The sequence below is a fragment of the Neovison vison genome, chromosome 8 (genome assembly GCF_020171115.1).
Source record: "Neovison vison isolate M4711 chromosome 8, ASM_NN_V1, whole genome shotgun sequence".
Lineage (NCBI taxonomy): Eukaryota > Metazoa > Chordata > Mammalia > Carnivora > Mustelidae > Neogale > Neogale vison.
Window position 1 is genome coordinate 114,608,872 of NC_058098.1, and position 24,397 is coordinate 114,633,268.

Below are 24,397 nucleotides of genomic sequence, written 5' to 3' on the forward strand. Positions count from 1 at the left end.
GTAGAAGATGAAATTGATGACCTGTCATAGAATGCAGCCCTGGGGCATCTACTGATATTCCTTAAAGACAGTTTTGTTCTTTGCCTTTTCTACCTATTGAAAACAGACTCTTAACTACAGAGAACAAACTGATAGTCACCAGAGGGGAAGGGTAAAATAGAGGAAGGGGATTACCGTGATGAGCACTGTAATATGTGGAGCCGTTGAACCCCTATAATGTGCACCTGAGACTGAGTAACGCTGTGCGTTAACTGCACTGGAAGGAAAATAAGTTTTAAACAATTTCTAGCCAGCTAGTATTTTAATCTAGTTTTCTTCTCACTCTTCCTTTGTTCCCCAAATTCAGAATATGAAACATTCCTCCTTTTGTACAGCACTATTTCATCTGCACATGAATATTTCAGTGAGTTTGAAATTAGTTTCTATAAGACTTAAGTGGTTTTAGAAACAAGGGCAGCTTTGGGGTTCTTGAGACTTCCTTCTTGTACCCTGTTTTTGACACACAGGATTCCCAGGAACTTTCTGTTATGAGAAATATTGCTTGTAAACAGAGCTCTTTGAATGGTACTTTTGAAGATGTCTTAAGGCTCTTAGCTTACTGTTTACATTTGGATTTGGAGAAATATTACTGAGAACATAATGTCCAGATAACCATCAACTAGCTCAGGCCAAATTATCATCTGGAGCACCCTGTAATGGAGAAATAGTCACAGTGAGATAATGTGGCAGGACCTGTTAATGCTTTCCTTACAAGTGTCTTAGAATGCTGATGGCAGTGTTTAGTGTCTGGCAGGTGTGGGGAGAATCGCTCTATAGTGATGTCATCATCATGGAAGGACATACTTAAAGGCTATTGATGGACTTGGTCGTATTTAGCTTCATGGACTATTTCTGTCTGTCATCATGCTTTATTACAATTAGTCAGTATGGACTAAGACAATTGATAGGTGGTCTGGAATATTTTTATCTTGGCTAAAAAAGTTTTACTTCATTTGATGCTACAAGTTTAGCAAAGGGTGTTTTTCAAAAAAACTCTGATATTCTTTATCTTTGACACTACCGCACCTCATTCTATTTTAGTTTGCATAAAAAAATGTATTTATGTATAGTTCTTTATAAATGTGGTTATTGTCATTTTAATTGTTTCTGTTATGTGTGTGTACATGTGTAAATTTATAATCCTTTTAATACAGATGTAGGAAGTTAGCTACAAATTATTCTGTATTTTTCAGTATTTGTAATAAAAGGAGTACTATGTCACTTTCTCCTTTTTCTGTGTCCTAATTTTGATTAGTGCATAGCCTACTAAAACTTAGGAATGCTTGGGGCACCTGGGTGGCTCAGTGGGTTGGGCCACTGCCTTCAGCTCGGGTCATGATCTCAGGGTCCTGGGATCGAGTCCTGCATCGGGCTCTCTGCTCAGCAGAGGGCCTGCTTCCCTTCCTCTCTCTCTCTGCCTGCCTCTCTGCCTACTTGTGATCTCTGTCTGCCAAATAAATAAATAAAATCTTTAAAAAAAAAAAACTTAGGAATGCTTTTTGTCCTAATACATATTTATGTTTATGTCTAAGCTATATATATTTTAGTTACAATAAAATAAAATTTCATATTCCTTCATAATTAGTCTCTGTTCAGTTTTCCAGGTACTTACTATTGTGAATAATGCCATGAGTATCCTTATAGATAAATCCTTGTGTATAGCCATGCTTATTTCCTCAGGGTAAATTCTAATGTTGATTTGTTAGTTTTTTTTCTTTTTTCTTTTTCTCCTTCTCCCTGACCCCCCTTCTTTGATGACTGGGGTGATCATTTCAGGGAAAGAATTTAAGTATTAAAGTATTACACCCCATTTGCTATTTATAAATGGAAGAGGAATTGAAGGGGATTAACATATATTAAGTGCTTATTATGTTTCTGGCACTTACCATGGGTTATCTTTTATAGGGCATTCAGTATTTTCAGGTGGATACTAAATATTTCTCATTTTACAGTGGATGAATGTGACACATGAGGAGGTTATATAATTTGACCAGCCAAATTATATGGTCATAGTAGGAACCAAAGACAGCAATCACATCTAGGTATGCCTGTTTTTCTCCTTTGTATCATGTCTTAAAGTCTATGGGAAGATTTATGTTAAAAAAAACCATTTCTACATTATATAAGTGAGTATGTGAACTATATATTTAAAAATTTTTAAAAATTGGGGCATAATTTACGTGTATTAAAATGTATAGATCTAAAGTGTTAGTTGATGTGTTTGGATCATTCTGTGTTGTTATATAGCCAATACCCAAAACAAATCAAGTACATTTTCATCACCACAGAAAGTCCTCTTTGGCCCCTTTCCAGTCCATTGTACCTCTGCTCTTGACCCCCCAGGCCAGGCTACTGCTTTCTGATTTCAGCACCATCGTTATCGTTTGGTTTTTCTTAAATGTCATATACGGAGAATCATATACAGAGTGTTCTTTTATATTGATGTTGTTCTTTGTGTGGATTTCTCTTTGGTGTTTTCTTTGGGGAGGGGGAGGTGGTGTTGACAGGCACTGGGGCAGCTTGCCAGCCAGACTGCGGTCCTGCAGTGAGTGGCGGCTAGCTGTTGCCTGAAAGAAAAGAGGGGATGGCATGGATAGATCTTACACAAATTATATCCATAAAGTCCGTATTATTTCTGTTTTTTTGCTGAGGTATCTGCAGCTTAGCAAGGTGAACTAGTAAGTCTCATGTTTCAGAGCGAGCAAGTGGTTGTAAAGCTAGGACTTGAAGCCCAAAGTCTGATCTTTTTAACCTAAAAGCCTGGGCATGCCTTTCCCACAGTCGAAGACATTTCTTTTTTTTTCCCTAAAGACATGAAAAAGCAAACATTAAACTGCCTACCTCACTGTGATAACCAAGGTTTGGGGAAGCCAAGGGTCGGGGTTATCAGGCCAGGAAACAGAGCAAATCCTGTGAAGCACTCCAAGTGGAGCAGGGAGGTAGCCAAGCCGGGAGGCGGAAAATGGCTTCACTCCTGGCCTGGAGCCCTCCTGGAAGTTTCTGTGACCGGCCTTCAGGCAATCCCATTCCTTCCGGCTTTGAAGACCTCCAGAATGCAAAGGGCCAACACCTTGTGCTTTTGGCCAAGATTTTGGTGAAACTTGGCCAAGGATTCCAAGGTTAGCATTGGGGAAGGGGATAGTTCGGGCTTTCTCTTTGTGGGGACTTCTCAGCATGTACATTGGAATCACTCTTCGTCCATGTGAGGAAACATGAGCTCTCCTCAGGGTCTGGCGGTGGCTCCCCACAGTCATTCTCTGCTGCCGCATCCCCTAGGCACAGTGTGGGACAGAGGGGAGAGAGAGGCTCAGGACAGAGAATCAAGTTCTGGCTCACCTAAATGAATGAGAGATGTGAGTGAGGGATTAAGAGGTTATTGCAGAGCATCCGGGGCCTGGCGTTGGTTTGGGGACGATGTGAGGAGCTTTAGGGCTGTTTATAGCGATGAGAATGAAATCCCTCTAAGCCTCCAGGCTTAAAAAATATACTTAGATTATTTTATGATACATCAAATGAATTCCAAATGGACTAACTCTATGCAAACTCTTTATTCATCTCATAAAAAAATCGGGAATAGAAATGGATACTTCTCAAATTTTCTGCACTTTAAAGCAATAAAAGAAAACTTAAAAGAATTTTTATGACCACATTTAAAAAGTATGTGACGGAATATTTGTAACAAATAAGAAAGATTAAAAGCTAATAATACTCTTATTATATAAAGAGCTATTATCTGCTACAGGAATGAAATGTGACAGAACAGTGGATTCAGAAACAGACTCAAGTAAGTTATGAGAATGTGGTCCATGATAAAGAGGACATTTTAAGTCTGTGGGATAAAAATAGAATATTCAATATGTATTGGGATGATTGGCCAAGCATCTGGAATAAAAAACTAAAGCTCTGCCTCACTGCTTACACTAAAGTAAATTCAGTTGCATCAGATACTGAAATAGAGTGCCCTGAGAATCAGGATGACATTGTAGAGATGAGCAGAGATTCTGGGGGTAGGCAGTCCAGGCTTGCAGCCCTCCTCCGCCCTCCTGCAGCCCTACGGCCTGGAGGAACTTAATCGCTTTATGCCTCAATTTTGTAAGATGGGGATGAAATAGTGCCGGCCTCTCGAGGACTGTTGTGAGGAGTAAAGGAGTTGATCTGTGGAAAGGGCTTGGAACAGTGCTTGGCACATACAGGTGTTCTGAGTGCGGCCACTTTCATCTTCATCATCATCATCATCATCATCATCATCACCAAAAAAGTTAAAACCATAAAAGCACTGAAAGAAAAGAAAGTATGGCAACTATTTTTTATAAGCTTGGGGTTGGAGAAACCATTTTTAATTGTGACACAAAAGCCATACCCCAGGGAAGAAAAGTTTGAGAGATTTGATATTTGAAACTTCTACACACGGGGAAAGGATGCCATTGGAGTGGGGTGCCAGAGGTCACCATCCCTAGAAGGGACAGGCTGTGAGGTGACAGCTGTTCATTTGGTGCTTCTTCAACTGAACCTGGAAGATGATTAGGAGAAGCTGGGGAAGTGCCCTGGGGAGAGACTGTTTCAGTGATTCCGGTGTTGTCTGGGTCTTTCTACTCAGCACTTCCGGATTAGTCTCCTGCCGCTGCTCTAACAAGTTACCACACACGTGGTGTTTCCAGACAACAGAAGTGTATTCTCGCCATTCAATTCTGGAGCCAAGAAAGCTGAAATCAAGGGGTTGGCCAGGCCGTGCTCCCTCTGAAGGCTGTGGGGAACAGTCTTTCCCTGCTTCCTCTGGGTGCTGGTGGCTCCTGGCATCCCTTGGATTGTGGTGGCGTTGCTCTGATCTCTCCCTCCTCCCCTGCTTCCGCACCACCTTCTCCGTGTGTCCTCTCCTCTTCTGAGCAGGATGGTAGTCACTGAACTTAGGACACACCCGAATCTGGTATAACCTCTGTTGCTTGTTTCTTGGGTTTTTGTTTGTTTGTTTGTTTGTTTAAAGATTTTATTTATTTGACAGAGAGAGAAATCACAAGTAGGCAGAGAGAGAGAGAGAGAGAGAGAGAGAAGAGGAAGCAGGCTCCCCACAGAGCAGAGGGCCCCACGTGGGGCTTGATCCCAGGACCCTGGGATCATGACCTGAACTGAAGGCAGAGGCTTTAACCCACTGAACCACCCAGGCACCCCTGTTGCTTGTTTTTTAACCCCTGACAACCCCAACCCCTAACCCTGGTATAACCCCATCTTAACTAATTATATCCACAAATTATATCTGTTTGAAAGAAGATCGCATTGTCAAGTTCTGTTTAGACATGCATTTGGGGAAGATGCAAATTCACCACAGCTGACCCGCCACAACTGTAGCGCTCCCTTTTCAGGGAGACGGCAGTGCCTGTGAGATTAGCAGGGTTGGTAGATGCCGGGGTGCACCCAGCACCCAGCTTCACCTCACTGGGGGCGGTTGTGGTGGCAGAGGGGACGTGCACGGAGCCACACCACGGCCGGAGATGTCGCCACTCCTCATGTGAAGGCCTTGCCATTAGCCAACAACACCAGATGTTTAAACATCTGGAAGTGACAAAGGAGCTAGTAAGAATAGGGAGGGAGTGGACAGAAAACTAATAAAGCTTTTCAGATAGAACTCAGTCGTGTGCAATTTTGAGAGAGAAGCCCATGGTGGACAAACTGGGATTTCTCTTTTTTGCTCAAGTCCAGTATGGTTAACATACAGTGTTACGTTAGTTTCAGGTGTACAATACAGGGACTCAGCACTTCCGCCCAGCACCCGGCGCTTGTCACAAGTGCCCTCCTTCATTCCCATCACCTGATTCACCCATCTCCCTCTGCCACCGCCCTCTGGTGACCATCAGCTTGCTCTCTGTAGTTAAAGAGTCTTGGTTTTTCTGTCTCTCTCTTGCAAAGTAGAATTTCTAAGAACGATCCACTGTTAGGCTTTAGGAGATTGTGATGTGATGATCAGCAACACTGTGAAAAAGACTTGTGTATGTGGATATGCACATTCTGGAAAGAGGGTTCTGAACTCTCATTAGATTACCACGTGGGTGTCCAGAACCTCAGGAAAGTATCACAGACTGAAGAATCATCTTTGGAGTAGACCGTTAGGATTAGTTTTCAGTTAAAAAGCCTAGTTGGTCCTCCCTTATAATCACTGTGGTTTAAAAAAAGACGCCTCTAGAACTTGTGCTACATGACAGGTGGGACAATACTACTGAGTGCGTTTACCTGTTGCTCTAGTCTGTGAACGTCCTCAGTGCCTTCCAAGTGCGCATGAGTAACTTGTGCACAGCCACATCCCCCAGCCGCTACCCCATTTCTCTGCGGCATTTTAGCTCGGGAGGAGAAGCACCTTCCATGGGCTCCACTTGCCCTCCTCCCGGCCTCTTTGGAGTTCAAGCCGATGAGGCTTTCTCTCCCCGTCTGCTGAACTGCACTGTTGGCGAGGTCCCTACTGCCACTTCCAGGGGACACTCGGTAGTCCTCAAGTTCTTCAGCCTATTGGCATCGTTGAACCCCACAGATCTCCCTTCCTCCACAAAATACTTCTTTCACTTGTCTTCCAGAATTTCGAGCTTCTTACCTTACAAGCTGTGGCTTCCTCGTCTCACTGGTGACAGCCAGTGAGACGAGCCCCTTTTGGTGACAGCCCCTCCAGGCTCAGCCCAACCTCTCTTTCCTTCCCCGTATGTGCTGCTACCCCTGAGGTCTCACCATCACCCTGGTTTTCCTCCTTCTCTTCCCGAGAGTATGTATTAGGGAGACAAGGTAACAAGTTTTCCTCCACACGACCATTTAAATCTTTCTCATGTAGACCATTCATTTTATTTTGTTAGGGCTGCACTTTTCAGATGTCTTCTTTTTTTCTCCGTTGGCTTATGATCCCATGGGGGATTTTGGGTTTCCACTGGTAATACGTGCTGGTGGGAGGGCCTAAGTGGTGCCCTTCCACGTGAGTCTGGACCTTAGGGGAACCTCACCCCTGGGTGCCTTCACGACGGCCACCTCCCACCACCTCCCGCCACCAGCAGGTGGTCTGGCTCCTCAGGAAACCTCCCGGTTCTCTGCTTTCTTCCCGTGCCCGTGTTGCTGGGTAGCCCTCTAACCACCTCGGCAGGTGGAGGGCCTGCCAGGCGGCCGGGGCGCTGCCCAGCTGTGCCCGCAGGTCCCCGGCTTGCCCTGGGCTGGCGCTGTGGTGTGGCAGTGTCTCCGTGCTGATGGCACACGGCGTGTAGAGAGCCCACCTGTGGACATGGGCACTTGGCAATCTTCCACCCTCCGCTGCCTTCTCCCCCATGGCTTCTCACGTGTTTGCTGCTTCTGCCTCGGGTTCATCCGCTCTCTCCTTTCTCAAGCCATGTACTGTGTTGGGTTCAGAAAGAGGAGCCGGCAGTGGATTAGTGCATCAGCTTGTGGGCTGTATTGTTTCCGTAATGAAGATTAACAGTAAAGCCGTTTTCACACTGGAAACAAGTGAGTTCAATACAGATTAAGAAAACATTTAAATAGCTTGAAAAGGAAATACGTTTACTCAGCAAACGTTTAGAGGGAGATTTAATTCCACTAACTAATGAAAGAAATAAAATACAAAAAAATAGCTGCATATGCCCTATGTAGAACAAAATATCAAAGATTTAAAAGATAATGATCTGCTCAGTGCTGGTAATATTCAATGAAATGACACATTTTCATATACTAATGATAGGATCTAATTTGATTTAGCCCGTTTAGAAAGTATCAGAATCACCACCAGAGTCTTAAAATGTTTATTCCTTTGATTCTATACTTCTGTTTCTGGAAATTTTTTTTCTTTTCTTTTCTTTCTTTCTTTCTTTCTTTTTTTTTTTAACAATTTTTCTATTTTTTAAAGTAACCTCTACACACACGTTGGGGCTTGAACTCACAACCCTGAGATCACCAATCTCATGCTCCACCGAGTGAGCCAGCCAGGTACTCCTGTTCTGGAAATCTAACCTAGATACGCAGTGAAGTGTCATTTATCATAGTAATAACATCAGTGGCAGGGCATGGAAGCAGCCTCTTTATCTGACTGCAGGGAAATTGTTAAACAGACTGCAGTCTGTCAACCCAGTGGAATATTTTGAATCTATTAAAATGATCTATTTTAAAGAGTATATGAAAACATGAAAAAATTCCATGACATAATCACGAAGATAAGACTGTTTACATAGTATTAAAAAATTGTGTGTAGTAAAACATTAGAAGAAATTCACTGCAGTGTTAGTAGTGCTTGTGTTTGGGAATTTTCTTTTCCCTTTCTATTTTTTATTAGCTCTGATGTCTTGGGGAAGTAACAAAAATAAATAAGTTGAAAAACTACAAAAACCTGTTTGGTTTGGTCTATTCAAGATTTGGCAAAGAAATAATGAAATGATCAAAGTCACTAGTATACATATTTCATAAAAGAGAGGTTTTTCCGGTATAAAAGAATTTATTATTAGAAGGGAAGAAATAACAGGAATAAGGAGCTGTACCTTGTAAATGAACACAACGAATGCTTGAGGCAAGACTCAGGATCTGGACTGTGGGTTCAGATCTAACTGTGCCTTCCCCAGCTGTGTGACCTTGGCCAAGTCACTTGACTCCTCTGTGCTCCAGTGTCTGCATCTGCAGAATGCAGATAATCAGAGCACCTTCCTCACAGGACTGTCAGGAGGAGGATTATGCCTTCATAGAGGCCCTGGCTCTCGAGCATGCTCACATGCTCTCTTCGTCTCTCTGTCTCTGTCACTGTCTCTGTTCTCTGTCTCTCTTACATATATATTTAGAAGTGTTATCTACCATTATTGTCTTCTCATCATCTTCATCAAAGTTCAGGAGTCAAATACCACTGGCGTTCAAAACCTTTTCTGTGTCTCACTTGTTATGGGACCCAAGAAAGTACATTTTTGTCTTTCTTGTCTGAGTTTATTTGTAAAGTGGGGAGAATGAAGTACCTGCCTGCTAGGGTCCCTGTGAGAAACAAATGTGATCAGGTTGGTCATGGGCTCCGCACAGGGCTTGGCACATAGTGATGCTCATGGTGGAGGTGGTGGGAGGTATTGAGGGCAGCTACCGTGGTGACAGATTCTGTTTTTCTTTAGGTCTCTTTTGTTTTGTTTTGTTTTAAAGATTTTATTTATTAAAAAACATTTTTTTATTAATTTTTAAAATTTATTTTCAGCGTAACAGTATTCGTTGTTTTTGCACCACACCCAGGGCTCCATGCAATCCGTGCCCTCTCCAATACCCACCACCTGGTTAAAGATTTTATTTATTTATTTGACAGAGAGGTCACAAGTAGCAGACAGGCAGGCAGAGAGAGAGGGGAAAGCAGGCTCCCCGCTGAGCAGAGAGCCCGATTCAGGGCTCGATCCCAGGACGCTGGGATCGTGACTTGAGCTGAAGGCAGAGGCTTTAACCCACTGAGCCACCCAGGCACCCCTTTTTAGGTCTCTTTTGAACTAAAAGGAAATTTAGGGGCACATGGCGAGTGAGCTAACAATGGGGGTTTTGCTGTCCACTTCTGATGGAGTAAAGGAAATTGAGGATCAATGATCATCATAATAATTTATAGGTTTATATTGTACATTGACTCCTTGATACAACAATTCTATGATATAGTAGGCTGAGGACCCGTCCTCATCACTGCTGTTTACCAATGTCATAGTCCCTGCATTTATAGTGGATTTCAGCAACAAATTCTATAGATTTTGGTAATGCAAAGGAATGTGATGCTGATAAACTTTATAGACTGCCCAAGAGGAAATTGTATTACTTGGTGATTCACTTAATCAGAGAAACTCTACTGCAACAGGCTCTTCTCCTTTTAAGTTACAAATATTTACTTTCTTCCTTTTTTTCTCTCTAAGTATTAATTTTTAAAGAAGGGTTTAAGTATGTGTTCAAAGTTACTGTTTTGTAGTCAGTCTGAATAGCTAGAATGTGATTTTTCTCACTAGTTAGTGGGAGGAAAATGGGGATATTACTAGTAAATTATAAAATTAATAGTTTTTAAAAAGTTATCCTGTTATCATTCTAAGACCACTTTCTAGGTTTACAAATTAACTCCATTTGTTAATGTATTTTAATCACTCTGTTTATTCCCTTTAGTGTAGATGGCTTTCTTAACTGCAGGAAATAACTTTTAAAATAATGTTTTATTAAAATACAGTCTATGTATAGAAAAGAATACAAATCATAAGTAAACACAAGAATTTGCATGAAGGGAACACACCTGTGTAACCAGCCCCTGGAGTATGAGTGAGATCACTGCCTTGCCGGCTCTCCCAAAGCCCTCACCAGCCCTCTTTTTATCAATAGCCCCTCCCCGCACATGCCAAGGACATTATGTTAAAGTCTAATAAATCAGTAATCATGTTGCCTTCATTTTTTGTTTTATTTTTACCAATTTTTTAATGTTTATTCTTGCCTTTTCTCTATTTTTATTCTGTTTTTAAATTAAAATTTTTTTTAAGATTTTATTTGTTTATTTGACAGGGATCACAAGTAGACAGAGAGGCAGGCAGAGAGAGAGAGAGAGGGAAGCAGGCTCCCTGCTGAACAGAGAGCCTGATGCGGGACTCGATCCCAGGACCCTGGGATCATGACCTGAGTCAAAGGCAGTGGCTTAACTCACTGAGCCACCCAGGCGCCCCTAAATTAAATTTTTATTTTATGAAAATAGTACATACATACATACAACTTAAATAGTAGTCAAAGGCTTATAACAAAATACAGCAGTTTCCTTCTCTACCCCTTTCTAGTCCTAAAGATCCTGCTCTCTAAAGGAGTTAGTATATAGTATATAGTGTTTCTTTTGCCATTTGTACATTTCTATATTTCATAATATAAACACTACTACTCTTTATTAACCAAATTTAGGTATTATCGGTTGACTGTTACAGTAATCAAGGACCTAACTCTCTTACATCAACATATCAACATCTCTGCTCCTTCTCTTTCTTTTTGGTTTTTAAAGGATATATTTTTTAATAGATTTTATTTATTCATTCATTCCTACATGCGTTCATTCATTCGTTTATTTATTTAAGAGAGCACCAGAGCACAGGTGGTGGGGAGGAGCGGAGGGGGAGGGAGAGGGAGAGAGCTGAGCGTGGCGCTCAACCACGTTGGGCTCCATCTCATGACCCTGAAATCGAGACCTGAACCAAAACCAGGAGTCAGATGCTCAACCGACTGAGCTACCCAGGCACCCCAAGTGCTACTTCTCTTTCTTATCTTCCCAGTATATTTACATTAAACCTTTTGGTTAAATGAATATTCTCTATTAACATTCTATGCCCATACATATAATATTTAAAATGAGTGTTACAGGCTACTATGATTGGGGTCTTTTTTTTTTTTTCAATTTATTTATTTTCAGAAAAACATTATTCATTATTTTTTCACCACACCCAGTGCTCCATGCAAGCCGTGCCCTCTATAATACCCACCACCTGGTACCCCAACCTCCCATCCCACCCCCCGCCACTTCAAACCCCTCAGATTGTTTTTCAGAGTCCATAGTCTCTCATGGTTCACCTCCCCTTCCAATTTACCCAAATTCCCTACTCCTCTCTAACGCCCCATGTCCTCCATGCTATTTGTTATGCTCCACAAATAAGTGAAACCATATGATAATTGACTCTCTCTGGGGTCTTTTTTTACTTTCTGTCTTTTATGATGCTAATAGTTGTGTTGGTTTTCATGTTTTTCTCTCTCTTTGTAAGCCTCTGGTCTGAAATCACAATGTCTCCTGCCTTTCTTCTGGCTTTAACTCTGGATACAGTAACGAATCCTTTGTAATTGCTGAATTCAGTAGCGTCCTCCAGCCCTAAACTTTGTAGCTGTGCTCTTGGTACTTCCTCCTCCCTTGGTTTCCATGACGTCACTTTCATGGACTCCTTTTTAGTTTTGCTTATGCATAGACCCCTGTTTACCTTCCTTTAAGTGTAGTGTTCCCTAGGATTCTATCTGTAATCTGATTTTAACCAACAGAATCTCTTTAGGCAATATCTGTCATGGCCAGGAATGACTTCTGCTATCTGTTCCTCCTTATAGAACTTTCTTGTAAGCTCATTTAACTTGCCGCTGAACATACAGGTATGGAGTATGAAGACATTTGTCATTGCTTTCACTCCTGTTCAAGGTCCCCCACTCTTCTTGTGACATCTGCATGTGAATTTTGCAGAGGCTTTGGTATCTACCTGTCTGAAGCTCCCTTCGCCCTACCTGCCCCTGTTCATCTAGACATGCCACCTCCTTACCCTTTCATCCTTCTGTTCCCTTCACACACCACCAAATATCCACACAGACTCTCTTCTCCAGCACCTGCACTGCCACTCTCCATTTTTTTTTTTTTTTGAGATTTTACTCATTTTATTTGACAGAGATCACAAGTAGGCACAGCGGCAGGCAGAGAGAGAGAGGAGGAAGCAAGCTCCCTGCTGAGCAGAGAGCCCGATGCGGGGCTCGATCCCAGGACCCTGGGATCATGACCTGAGCTGAAGGCAGAGGCTTTAACCCACTGAGCCACCCAGGCGCCCCCACTCTCCATTTTTATTGTAAGAAAGCTTAAAGTTCTCTTCCCCATCTCCTCCTATGGGTAAAGTGAGAGGATGGGACGTTAGGCCAATTGTCTGATCCCAGAGAAAGCAAAGTATTTTACTGATTTAGTAGGCTTTATTTGTACTGGACAGTAACTATTTTAATAGACCATCCCTTTTAAAACGTGTTAATCCTTGAAATGTTGGAAGAGTGATCACTTGACAGTAGCGCAGATCCATACAGTCTCATCTGCGTTGTTACTTTGAGATTTAAAACCATGAGTGGGATTGTAATAAGAATTCTGTATTTTCAGAATTAGAACTACATATATGGGGTTGTAATGTGAATTTACAGGCAGAGATAAGGTATCTTTTCCAAACAAGAAAGAAAAAAACACAATTGAATGTTCTCTTGTCCATTTTTATTGCTGTGTATAAAAAGGACCGTGAGTCTGAGCTGACATTCCTAAAAGCTACAGTTGTCAATCAGAACATTCAGAGAGAGTGCTCAGAATGAGAAGGCTTCGTGCCCTCCAAGGAACCTTAAAAGGGAGCCCAGGTGAATCAGCATGTGATTCTAGAGAGTGGTTCAGCATGGCTCCATGTTTATTATTTTTTTTTTCTTTAAGATTTTATTTATTTATTTGACAGAGATCACAAGTAGGCATAGAGACAGGCAGAGAGAGGTGGGGGGAAGCAGGCTCCCCACTGAGCAGAGAGCCCAACTCGGGCCTCGATCTCAGGACCCCGAGATCATGACCTGAGCCGAAGGCAGAGGCCCAACCCACTGAGCCACCCAGGTGCCCCCATGTTTATTTTTAAAAAGCGTAAAGGTGATATTCCAGTGGGTCTCAAGGTTTTTCACCATCACTGTCCTTGATAATGGCGATGGTAGCCCCTTGTTTTTTGTTATTGTTTTTTGTTGTTTCTAGCTTACCAGTTTGTTCTGTGCATTTTTTAAGGTCCTTAAAATTCTGGTCAGGGCAGTGGTTGACGGGGTAACCGATCGAAGTGGAGATGTCGCAAGTGCCCTCAGAGGAAAGCTGCGGGAATTACTTGGCAGAGTGACTTCAAGAGTGACGAATGATGGGGAAATCTGGAGGCTGTATGCCGCAGTGTATGGAAATGGGCAGAGTGAAAAGCCTGATGAAATTGAAAAGGTAAGTCCTCTTTCAGTCCTCGCGGGAGCTTGCCTTTTGTTTAAATTACATGTAGCAGATCTCCTTCGATGGTTGGGGGAAGAATTAAATGAGCTCAAAAAGGATGATGGATATGCTCAGGTTTTCCGAATCTCTATTTGGAATCTTTAACGTAAGCACTTTGAATGGCGGGCAGGTTAAGACTTGCAAGCATTCATCTTTTTTACTTTCCATGAATTTTTCTTACATAATTGTTCTCCATTTCCTGCAAAAGGCACTCTCCAGCCTGCTCCCCGACTGGAGCTGCGGCAAGCAGCTGTTCATATGCTTTACTCTCAGCCCTTTCTGCAGGCTCCTTGCTGAAGACTGAGGTAGATGGGGCCCAGCGACAAAAGAGGGTTTAGATCTGAGATGGGGGCCTTGGAAGGGAAAGAGAAAAAGGCGCAAGAGAAGACCATGGAAGGAGCGCTTTGAACACAAAAGGCTGTTCAGAGGTTACCCTGCCCCTTTCTTGAAAGTGCACGAGAGCACCAGTTACACTTAACTTATGCCTTTGGCCTCTTATCTCAGAACCCAAAGGAGCCCCCAGAGTTTCCAAGGTTGAAATCATTGTTTTCTGTTCTTTTCAAAACATCCACAACAAATCAAATGTACTCCTTGCATGAGTTTGGAATTCGCTGCAGTCCAGCTCATCTGTGGGATTCCTGGCCATCTCTCCTCCCGCAGTCCACAGCTGGCTTCCGCCATGGCCTGTCAGCCCAGAGAACACACATTCACACACACGCGGGCACACACTCCTACTTTCTGTGCTTCTCCTTCTTCTTGAATGATGTGCTCTTGCATGTGTGGACTCCAGCGCAGTCTGAATTCTCTGATCGGTGACTTCTCCCTCAAGAATCTGCAGGGATGGGGCTGTGAAAGTGTTTTAAACTTACATGAGGACACACGCCTCTTGGTGACTCTGTAGGTGCTATCAAGTTCATGCCTCCTTCTTTTAACCGGGCTCTTAAGCTGATGGCTACGGGTGCTGAGGAAAGGTCTGTGCCCTTCTTCTAGTTTTCCAAACCTGGCATCTCTGTTTCTCTGTTTGGAGGGAAGTTTCTCTGTCCAGATACATCTACTTGATTGCATCTGTACCCCTTTTTTGATGAGAATAATAAAGATCGTGCTACATAACACAGATGCTAGTTTCTCAAATTGAAATTAGTTCCACATGACCTCCAGGAAACCGAGTTGGAAATGTGAATTCTCTTTGTTATTCTGAGCACTGTTCTTTTTCTGTCCTCAGGCGTTCCAGTATCTCTCTAAGGCATACAAGTGTGACACACAGTCCAGTTGTTGGGAGAAAGACATGACATCATTTAAGGAAGTGGTGCACAGAGCCTTAGGACTCGCACATGGTACTTGATGTAATGTTTGATATTCCTGCCATGTCTTACTGTATTTTTACTGAAAAAGAATTTGTCAAAAGTGAAGTTCCATTCCAGATAAGTTCAGATTATTTCGTTATATGGAAAGAGCCATATTTCGTGCTGCAAATCTTTAGAAGACCAGCTACTGGGTAAGCACTTTGGAGCAATAGGAGAAAATAGAGGCTGGAATGGTAGGAAGGACAGAAACTTAAATACCATTCGAGTGTAAGTGACCAGTATTAGGAGCTTTCAAGATGGGAAGGACCTTCCTAGCTGTGTCTGACTTTCAAGCACACCGTCTGTTTGTGTTGATTATGTAGTATTAAGGAAATTTGTTAACATTTCTTGACTTGTAGTTTTCCTTTATAAATGAAAATATTTTTTTCTCCAAAAATACATAGATTACTGGAGAATAGCAATGTACAAAGACCTATGGCATATGCGAAAGAAATAAAAAATATAATCCTATCCCTGCCTTTGGGAAATTTAAGTGGGTGATATTTGAGGGGAGAGATAACATTACATATAAGGTTGCACGCCTGTTGGGTATATTCCAGATAAAGGCCCCTTTTCATTATTTGCATTAATGAAAAATACGCCAGTTAAATTTAATAATGCGTTTTTCTATTTAGAATTGAGTATGGATGTGTGATGCCCTGGGAATGCAGTTGAAATAAAATAATGAAGCCACTGTGTTAAGAATTGAATCACAGAGCTACGAACCTATCCTAAAGTCCTCTTCTAGCTTTTCTGGCAACTAACAGTTACAGTATTGGGGAGCCAACAAGGGCAGACCCTTGAAATCAGGGAGACCTGAGCTCCAGAACCAGCTCTGCCCTGTACTTGCTGGGCGGTGTTGGGTAGATCACTTGACTCCTCTGAACCTTAGTTCCCTCACTGTAAAATGGGGGCAATGCCTACCTTCTTGTTAGAAAGAATAAATGAAGATGTATTTAAACACTTAAAAGTATCTTGCACCTGGCTGAAATGTAAATCCCTGACCTTCTCACCCCAACCCTGTTCCTTCTGGGGTACAGGAGCTGAGATGTCTGATAAGGCACTCAAAACTAAAAAGAGAAAAATGAAGAACAAGAGTAAAGTTTGTGTCTCTAAAGAAGTCACAGAACATTTGAACAGTTTAGAAATGGGCTTCGTAGTTGATAATTCTACTTACATTCTTTGATATCACTGACAAAAAGGATATAAATATTCAGTTATCTGGCCTGTCTACCCCTTGACAGATCAGAGAGACATGCCGAACTCTGTCCAGCTGAAATTCAGAGTAGACAAGGTGGAGGTCATTGCTGATAGACCCGTGGAATGTGGCTGCAGTTCACGTGGCTTATGCTGGCCTCATGGTGGGTGGGCTCAGATGGAGTTCAGTCCTGAGGCCTGTGACCTTTGTGAATAGAGTACCATGATTGAGGAAACCCATACCTAGGTGTATTATGCACATAATTACAGCAAGGTGCAATCTCCTTGGAAGAATTTATCTTATCTACTTGAGCTTGCCAACCCTAAACATTTCTGTGAACAGCTAGCTTCGTAACAGTCAAAGTCAAGATACTTTCTGTTATCACTAAGTGATGCTATTAAACCTATCAAATACAAATGCACAGGGTAAAGAAATAAGTACTGTGGGAATAAAATCCTCATTTTGTACTAAAAGTTGGTTTTAAGCTAATTTGGGCACCATTTTTTCATCAGGGGAATACTGGGAGAAAAACAACCTTCTATTCTTCTAAGTTCCTTCTGACCTTAACAAATTAGACATTGGTGTTCCCAAAGCATTTTAAGCATCTGTGAGTGGATGCTCAGCTTTAGTTTCTGGTGATATTTTAGATTTATGAAGATTTAGATTTAGATTCACCTTTTCTTTGTTGCTTTTGTAGACCAGTGCTCAATTGAGGAATGAACTGGGTGTCTTTGTTATTCTATTCTCTATTTTTAATGTTTCTCCCCAACACTGTTGTCCACCATGCTCAATTCTGAAAACAGAAATGTAACATTAAAAAAAATCTCCGCATAATTTTCTCCCTTTTGGGCTGCTGTTTTGAAGAGTAGCCGTGTACTTCGGAAGAAAGACACTGCAATGTCTGTACATAGGGCTCGAGACCTTTCTGTGACAGTGTTGTCATTGTGTACCCATTTGTATTATCTGGGGGCTATTCATTTACAGTTTCTGCTCTTCTGTTTTCTGGGAAAGGGTGGGCAAAAGCTGGGCCCTTCTTTGCCACCCAGGGACTTTCAAAATAATAGTTATGCACTTTAGTGTCTGCCTGGAGGAGGCACTGCTCTCTTGGATTTCCTGCTGATTTGAAATGGCATTTTATTTCTCTCCCTTTCTAGAACCCTTATCTTTGTCTCTAGTGCAAAGGGATTGCGCGAGGGTTGTAATAGTGTTTTTGTCTTTTTGCTCTCTTTTTTTCTTAATTTCTTTCCAGAATGAAAATAAGGATTAAAAAAAAATTGTCACAGCTGTTTCTGATACGTACCTACGTATTTAACAGGCCAGCGCCCCTAGCTGTGGTAGTTACAACATTCTTCTCCTCAGGGACACAGACATCATAATCCTCGCTATCTCCAGGTTGACTGTGCCCTTTGAAGACAAGTTGCACATTGTTGGTGACCGTGCATTGCTTCAACCCTTAGCTGAGAAACGTCAAAGTCTAGTAATTATTTTGAAACGTCAAAGTCTAGAATGTCAAACCTGGTTCTCACCAACCATGGAAGATATTCATTAATGATACAATGATTTTGCCAGGCACAGGCAATCCCTACCCATTGATGAGAGTTTATGTGCAAGAGAGACACCTGTTTTCCACTCCTGGTCTAAGGTCTGGGGTACCAAGCGACTTTCAGCATTGCACTGTTTCATGTAGTTTTTAAAATAGGATCTGGTCATCGGTGTGCTTTGTGGCAAGCATAGTTTAGAAGAACAAAAACACAAACCCGTGGAGAGACGTCAGGTGCTGTGTTTTTGCAGAGCTCTTCACTTGTTCTTACGAAGCATTAATAGCGAGGCCTTCTACTAGGATTACTGTGCTAGCATAATTTCGCCCTTTAGGAAGATGGGCTCCGGCTCGCGGGGGCGGGGTCGTCCCGCGTGAGTGACCCGGTTCGCTCCCACTCCCTGCTGATTCCAAGCGCGGCTCAGCCACTCGAGAGCCCGGGTGTGGTCACTTCGCGGGACGCAAGCACGTAGGTTGTTGAAGCCACTTCCTCTGGAATGGGGAGTAAATCCTGAGTAGGAGAATGCAGTGAGAACTGAGCTTCACTGGGCTGCTGTCATTGGCAACTGTGAGTCCCCGTTAGGGACCCCTGCCCCGGGGAGCCACACGAAAGAGCTGCTCCCTCTGGTTTTGCCCTCCGTGTACCTTGTATTCAGTTAGATTTCGTCTCTTTTTGTGTAATTTCACGTGTGTGTGTGTGTGTGTATTTAGAGTCTCTTCCCAGTGATCTGTATTTTACCAAAAATCACCTACTTCCCCTCACAATTCTCCGGTTAGCAGTAAGTATGAAAAAGGACAGTGCGGGGAATTATGCACATAATTGTTGTCCTTTTACCAAAACAAAACCTGTCCATGTGGGAATATTCCCGAAGTCTGTACTATAAAAACCTAATCAAGTAATTGTTTTGGGCACTTGTAAATGATCGTTAGCAGCATTTAACGCATATTTTCTCCCATATTTATGTTGCAGTGGCTATAAAACACAGTAAAAACAAGTCCAGTCCCCAGGAGGCTGTGCAGGTGCTTTCCTCAGTTCGACTCAATTTGCAGGGCTTGTCATCTAAGGCAAAGGTGAGAGTTCGGTGGGAGTTAACCCGGTGCCCCCGGAAAGACGGTCTGTGCCATCAGCGGCTGCGCTTAAATCTTCCTTTATGGGGGCGCCTGGGTGGCTCAGTGGGTTAAGCCGCTGCCTTCGGCTCAGGTCATGATCTCAGGGTCCTGGGATCGAGTCCCGCATCGGGCTCCCTGCTCAGTGGGGAGCCTGCTTCCTCCTCTTTCTCTCTGCCTCTGCTGCCTCTCTGTCTATTTGTGATCTCTCTCTGTCAAATAAATAAATAAAAAATATTTTAAAAAAAAAGAAAAATCTTCCTTTATGTCAGGGGTAATATTCCGGCCACGTGACGGTTTAGACGTCGGCCCCCAGGGGGTCGGTTGTACCGGTGGGGGTGTTATCGGCCCATGGCTAGACCACCCTTCACCTGGGTAACTCGGGAGTCTTTGAAGTTAATAACGCAGCCCTGCTGCCTTCTTGAATTTAAATGAAAACAATGCTCTTCTCCTGATTGTCACTTTTTCCAGAGTATGACATATATGCCTCTGGTAGCACTTGGCTGAACTTTTGATTTTCATGCATATTTATTTCACCATATGTTAGAAAAAGTTTAACTAGCACCTCAGACCTACATCTTCATGAACATTATTGCTTATTTTTCACTTACAGTAATGTAATGTTTCCTCTAAAAAAGAAAGACTTCTATTTATATTAAAAAGGTGATTTAGAGACAAATATTAAGTAGGTGGTATACGGGTTTCACAAAGACTAAGGCAGGTGAGTGACTCAGGCTTGACAACTGAAACATTCACTGTCGATCTACAAATGCCACCTTGTGAACTAGCGCTGGGCAGGGGATGCCTGAGAATCCCTGAGGGAACTGGTTTGGAGCCCAGAGTGTCTGCTTGTGGCCGGTCAGGTATGGGGCGGAGCCTGGAGATCGCGTGGTCAGGTGTGGATTATACATACCCCTGGAAGCAAACTGGAAATGAATATAGTTTTGTTTCTCTTTTTTCTTTTCCTTTCTTTTCTTTTCCTTTTCTTTCCTTTCCTTTCCTTTTTCTTTTCTTTTTTCTTTCTTTTCCTTTCCTTTTTTTTTTTCCTCTTCCTTTCTCTTAATTAATTCATTTATTGGCGAGGGAGAGAAAGCACGGAGCAGGCAGAGGGAGAAGCAGGCTCCCAGCAGAGGAGGGAAGCCAGAAGCAGGGCTTGTTTCCCGGACCCTAGATCATGACCTGAGCTGAAGGCAGATGCCCCTAACCAAATGACCCACCCAGGCGCCCCAAGGAATATAGTTTCTAGCACGATTCAATGGTTTCTTTTCTCATATTTGCTTGCCTTCACTATTTAATCTTGGGTTGTAAATAAATTCCAACACTTCTGAGAGCAAGTCTATGGTAGGTGAAGTGCACTTCCGGACACATGTAAAAACCTTCCCAGAGTATGTATGGCTTTTTATTAATTGCTTGATCTTTTCAGATGAGGGCATCATTTTTGCCTCTTGAGAATATTAATTTGGTTTACTACCCTTTTTAATCTGCAAACTGGAACCCGATTGTACCAGGAAGAACTGTATTTCCTCCCAGTTTGGTAGGTTAACTTCATAATTTTGTATCTCTCAGAAAACTGCATGAGCGCTCAAAGAAGGTCAAGGTAGTAAGCTTTTCCTGTGACTTTCCCTCTCAAATGGGGAGCTAGGTTTCCTAGTTTTGGTTAGATCACTAACCTACCTACAATTCTCTACTAGGTTCCTAATCTCTGTGCAAAGCTTTTTCTTGTAAGTTATTAATTTTACATAAATCTGTACCTACCTAACTAGTCTAGTCTGTGCAGGTACTGCCTGTCTTCCCTTTTGTGGAAGATTCCCCGACATTGAAAAGGTGGCCTCAGAGCATCATCTAGGTTTAGATTTTGTTCTCATTAGATCCCAACTGGGAAAACTTGCCTCCCCATGCCTCCTTTGAAACCGTGTTTTTGCTAGAATATTTGGGAGTCTCTGATTTTGTAGTAGAGCATATGCCTTTCCGATTTTTGTTTTTTTTTTTTTTTAAAACAGATTGGGTTTGCTCAGCTGAATTGGGATCCTCCAAACACTTTTTTAGAGCACTTTAAATAGGTAAAACAAAATCGAATAGCTATATTATTTTTTTTTTTAAAGATTTTATTTATTTGCCAGAGAGAGAGAGAGAGAACAAGCGAGTACACACAAGCAGGCAGAGAGGCAGGCAGAGGCAGCGAGAGAAGCAGTTTCCCTGCCGAGCAAGGAGCCCGATGCGGGACACGATCCCATGACCCTGGGATCATGACCTGAGCCGAAGGCAGTGGCTTAACCCACTAAGCCACCCAGGCGTCCCTGGATAGCTCTATTAAATAGCTTGTAGTAAGCTTGGTTTGTACCAATCTCTGATCTTTTCTTTCCAGGCCAGGGGTTTCATTGAAATAAACACATAGAGCCTAGAGACTCACCTGACATCATCCAGTGTGTCCTCCCCCCCACCACCACCCACGGGGATCACTGCACAGACCTGCTGCAGTGGCCATGAGGGCTGTTCGGGAAAATGCCAGAAATCCTGGAGACAGGACAGACTTTACTGCTTGCACATTTTGGGATCCTCAGCAAATAATCCATTCTTTCTAAGCCCCAGTTTCTCTCTCCTTCCTCTTTAGTTTGTAGGGGAGTGATGCAGATCATGATGATTTGCAAGCACTATAATACTTAGTAAAAATAAAATATGCTATCTGAGTCTAGGTTACTTTTTTAAGATTTTATTTACTTATTTGATAGAGAAGTAGAGAGCACAAGTAGGCAGAGTGGCGGGCAGAGGGAGAGGGGCTAGCAGGCTCTCCACTGAGCAGGGAGCCTGATCCAGGCTCGATCCCAGGACCCTGAGTCGAAGGCAGCTGCTTAACCAACTGAGCCACCCAGGCCCCTACATTACTTTTCTAAAAGGTGTTTTCTCTACTAATCACATTGTAATAGTTCTTAAGTCACTCTCTTATGAAGTACTGTGCACGGTGTGACTACACGGTAATGTGACAGATCTTTGCTGAACATTGATGAAGTCCTGCATTCAGTGAATGCTCTTAGCTCTAAAAATCACTGAGTGAAGCTCTAAGCTTGTCCCAGTGATCATACCATCACTCAAAACATCTCTGGGGCTCTCTTTTAGAACAACCATCAGAACACTTGTCCTATCGTCTATGGTTGTGATAGTAAATAGTCCTATGGTAATGGTAAGCAAGTCATCTAGTCAGGTCTGATGGAAAAGATAAATAGTGGGATGCCTGGGTGGCTCATTTAGTTAAGCGGCTCACTCTTGATTTTGGCTTGGGTCATGATCTTAGGGTCCTGGGATCGAGCCCTGTGTTGGACTCCGCGCTCAGCATGGAGTCTGCTTGCGGTTCTTTCCCTGTGCCCTCCCCACCCCACCATTTGCACGCATGTGCACGCACGCGCTCTCTCTCTCTCTCTCTCTCTCTCTCTCTCAAATAAATAAATAAATAGTGTAATTTTTTAAAAAAAGACAGTGTGTTGAGTAAATTACATTTCTGATCAACACATCCACACATACACCGTGTGGTCATAAAATCCTGAAGTTCATCTTGTTGGGTGCCTGTCCTGGCTCAGCAGGCGGTTCCGGGTAGAGAGGCTCTCCAGAATGCCTCCGCTGTGGCAGCTTTATCAAAGTATGTTGCAGTGCGCCTCCCAAGGCAAGTCCTTTTACAAAGAGGCAATGTTTATTTTTACTTTAACATGCTGGGCTTCTTTGCTTTTACCAAATCCTGATAATCTTTGCGGCCTCTGAGTCCTAAGCAATAATTAGTTGTCCAGTAATTAGTATAAAGGGGTATGATGTGTATGAACTTGAATATAAAATATATTCACTTTGCTTGTATACACAATGAATAGATTTGGGGTTTTTTTGGATGAAGAATGTCCATTCATCCTGAAACCATCATATAACATTGAAATGAATAACCAGAGGACGTCTGGGTGGCTCAGTTGGTTAAGCCTCTGCCTTTAGTTCAGATCATAATCCCAGAGTCCTGGGATCGAGTCCTGCATTGGGCTTCTTGCTCAGTGGGGAGCCTGCTTCTCCCTCTACCTGCCACTCCCCATGCTTGGGCTCTCTCTCTCTCTCTGACAAATAAATTAAATCTTTAAAAAAAAAAAAAAAAGAATAACCAGTGTTCAGGGCAACCATTTTGAAGAGCAGAGCCATCTCTTCAATTTGCCAGAATTTGCCAGCTCAGGCATGTTTTTGATGCCTGGTTTAACTTTGCAGCTTGTGCATTTCCAGTTTGGTGAACAGAACAAACACTAACCATTGTTACTATCAGGTGGAATTATTAGATATGGGGAATTTTTTTTTTTTTTTTAAAGAAGCATCTTTTTTTTTTTCCCCCAAGATTTTATTTATTTATTTATTTATTTGACACAGAGAGAGAGAGAGAGATCACAAGTAGGCAGAGAGGCAGGCAGAGAGAGAAAGGGAAGCAGGCTCCCCACTGAGTAGAGAGCCTGATGCGGGGCTCGATCCCAAGACCTTGAGATCATGACCTGAGCCACCCAGGTACCCTGATACAGGGAATTTTTAATTCTATCCTCTGTACCTATTTTATTTTAGAGAAGTTGTCATTGTTTTGATAGTTCTGCTTTGTTCTTTATTTTGCAGCAACTTTTTACAGATGTGGCAAGTGGAGAAATTTCCCGGGAGTTAGCTGATGAAGCAGCAGCAATAGACGCCCTCGTCACAGAGCTGCAAGGCCTGAGCAACCAGTTTCGAAACCAGTACTGACCATCCTGGGAACAGTAGCTGGAAAAGGAGCTTTCACCGTCTGAATTTCTCTTATACCTATGTATCTGAAACACAAGATAATGATTTTTTAAAAAAATAAAATTCTCTTTAATGGCTAACATTTTTGTTTTGTGATTTTTCTACATGTTTGGACCTTCCAAAGTACATTAATTAAAAGTTCCCTGTTTCTTTAGGCTTACTTGCTGTTGAATTCAATATATACTTCTGTATTCTGTGCCGGGGTCTTTCAGCCCAAAGAGCAAAAAATTATAGTTTGCTTTTTAGCATAGGGTTTATTCTCTCTCAGCCTAAAATGAATTAGATCATCCTTTGGAAGGACTTAGTCTGCAACAGGAAAAAATATCGGCACACTGCAAGTTTGTGGAATCATTAGATCGGCTGTGTGATTATCCAAAAATGATAAAAGGTTAGATTGAATGGCAAAAATCTTTTTCCTTCTTGAGACTTTGTATTTGTGTCAGAAAGATATGTTTGGCTAAATTAGAAATGGGGCATACATTAACTTCTAAATCAAGAAAATGCAAGGAAAAAATGACATAACTCAAATTTTGATTGGGCCATTAACCACTACTAAGCAGACTGACCCTCCTCACTTTTGTAGACTGCCAACCCTAACGATGGTTGGGTTATTATAAGTGAAGACATCCATAAACGGTGCCGTA

At 42.4% G+C, this 24,397-nt stretch overlaps 1 protein-coding gene across 1 annotated transcript in view; it reads left to right on the forward strand.

The window, feature by feature from the left end:
• The window catches only part of TTC27 (tetratricopeptide repeat domain 27), a 171,123-nt gene extending 147,290 nt beyond the window's left edge, over positions 1–23,833 (forward strand). Inside the window, exons 17-20 of the mRNA XM_044261742.1 lie at positions 13,544–13,741; positions 15,009–15,120; positions 18,835–18,935; positions 23,592–23,833. Coding sequence (XP_044117677.1) covers positions 13,544–13,741; positions 15,009–15,120; positions 18,835–18,935; positions 23,592–23,714 — 534 coding nt within the window. The 3' untranslated portion in view covers positions 23,715–23,833. The remainder of the gene's footprint in view (positions 1–13,543; positions 13,742–15,008; positions 15,121–18,834; positions 18,936–23,591) is intronic.
• The last annotated feature ends 564 nt before the right edge of the window (positions 23,834–24,397 follow it).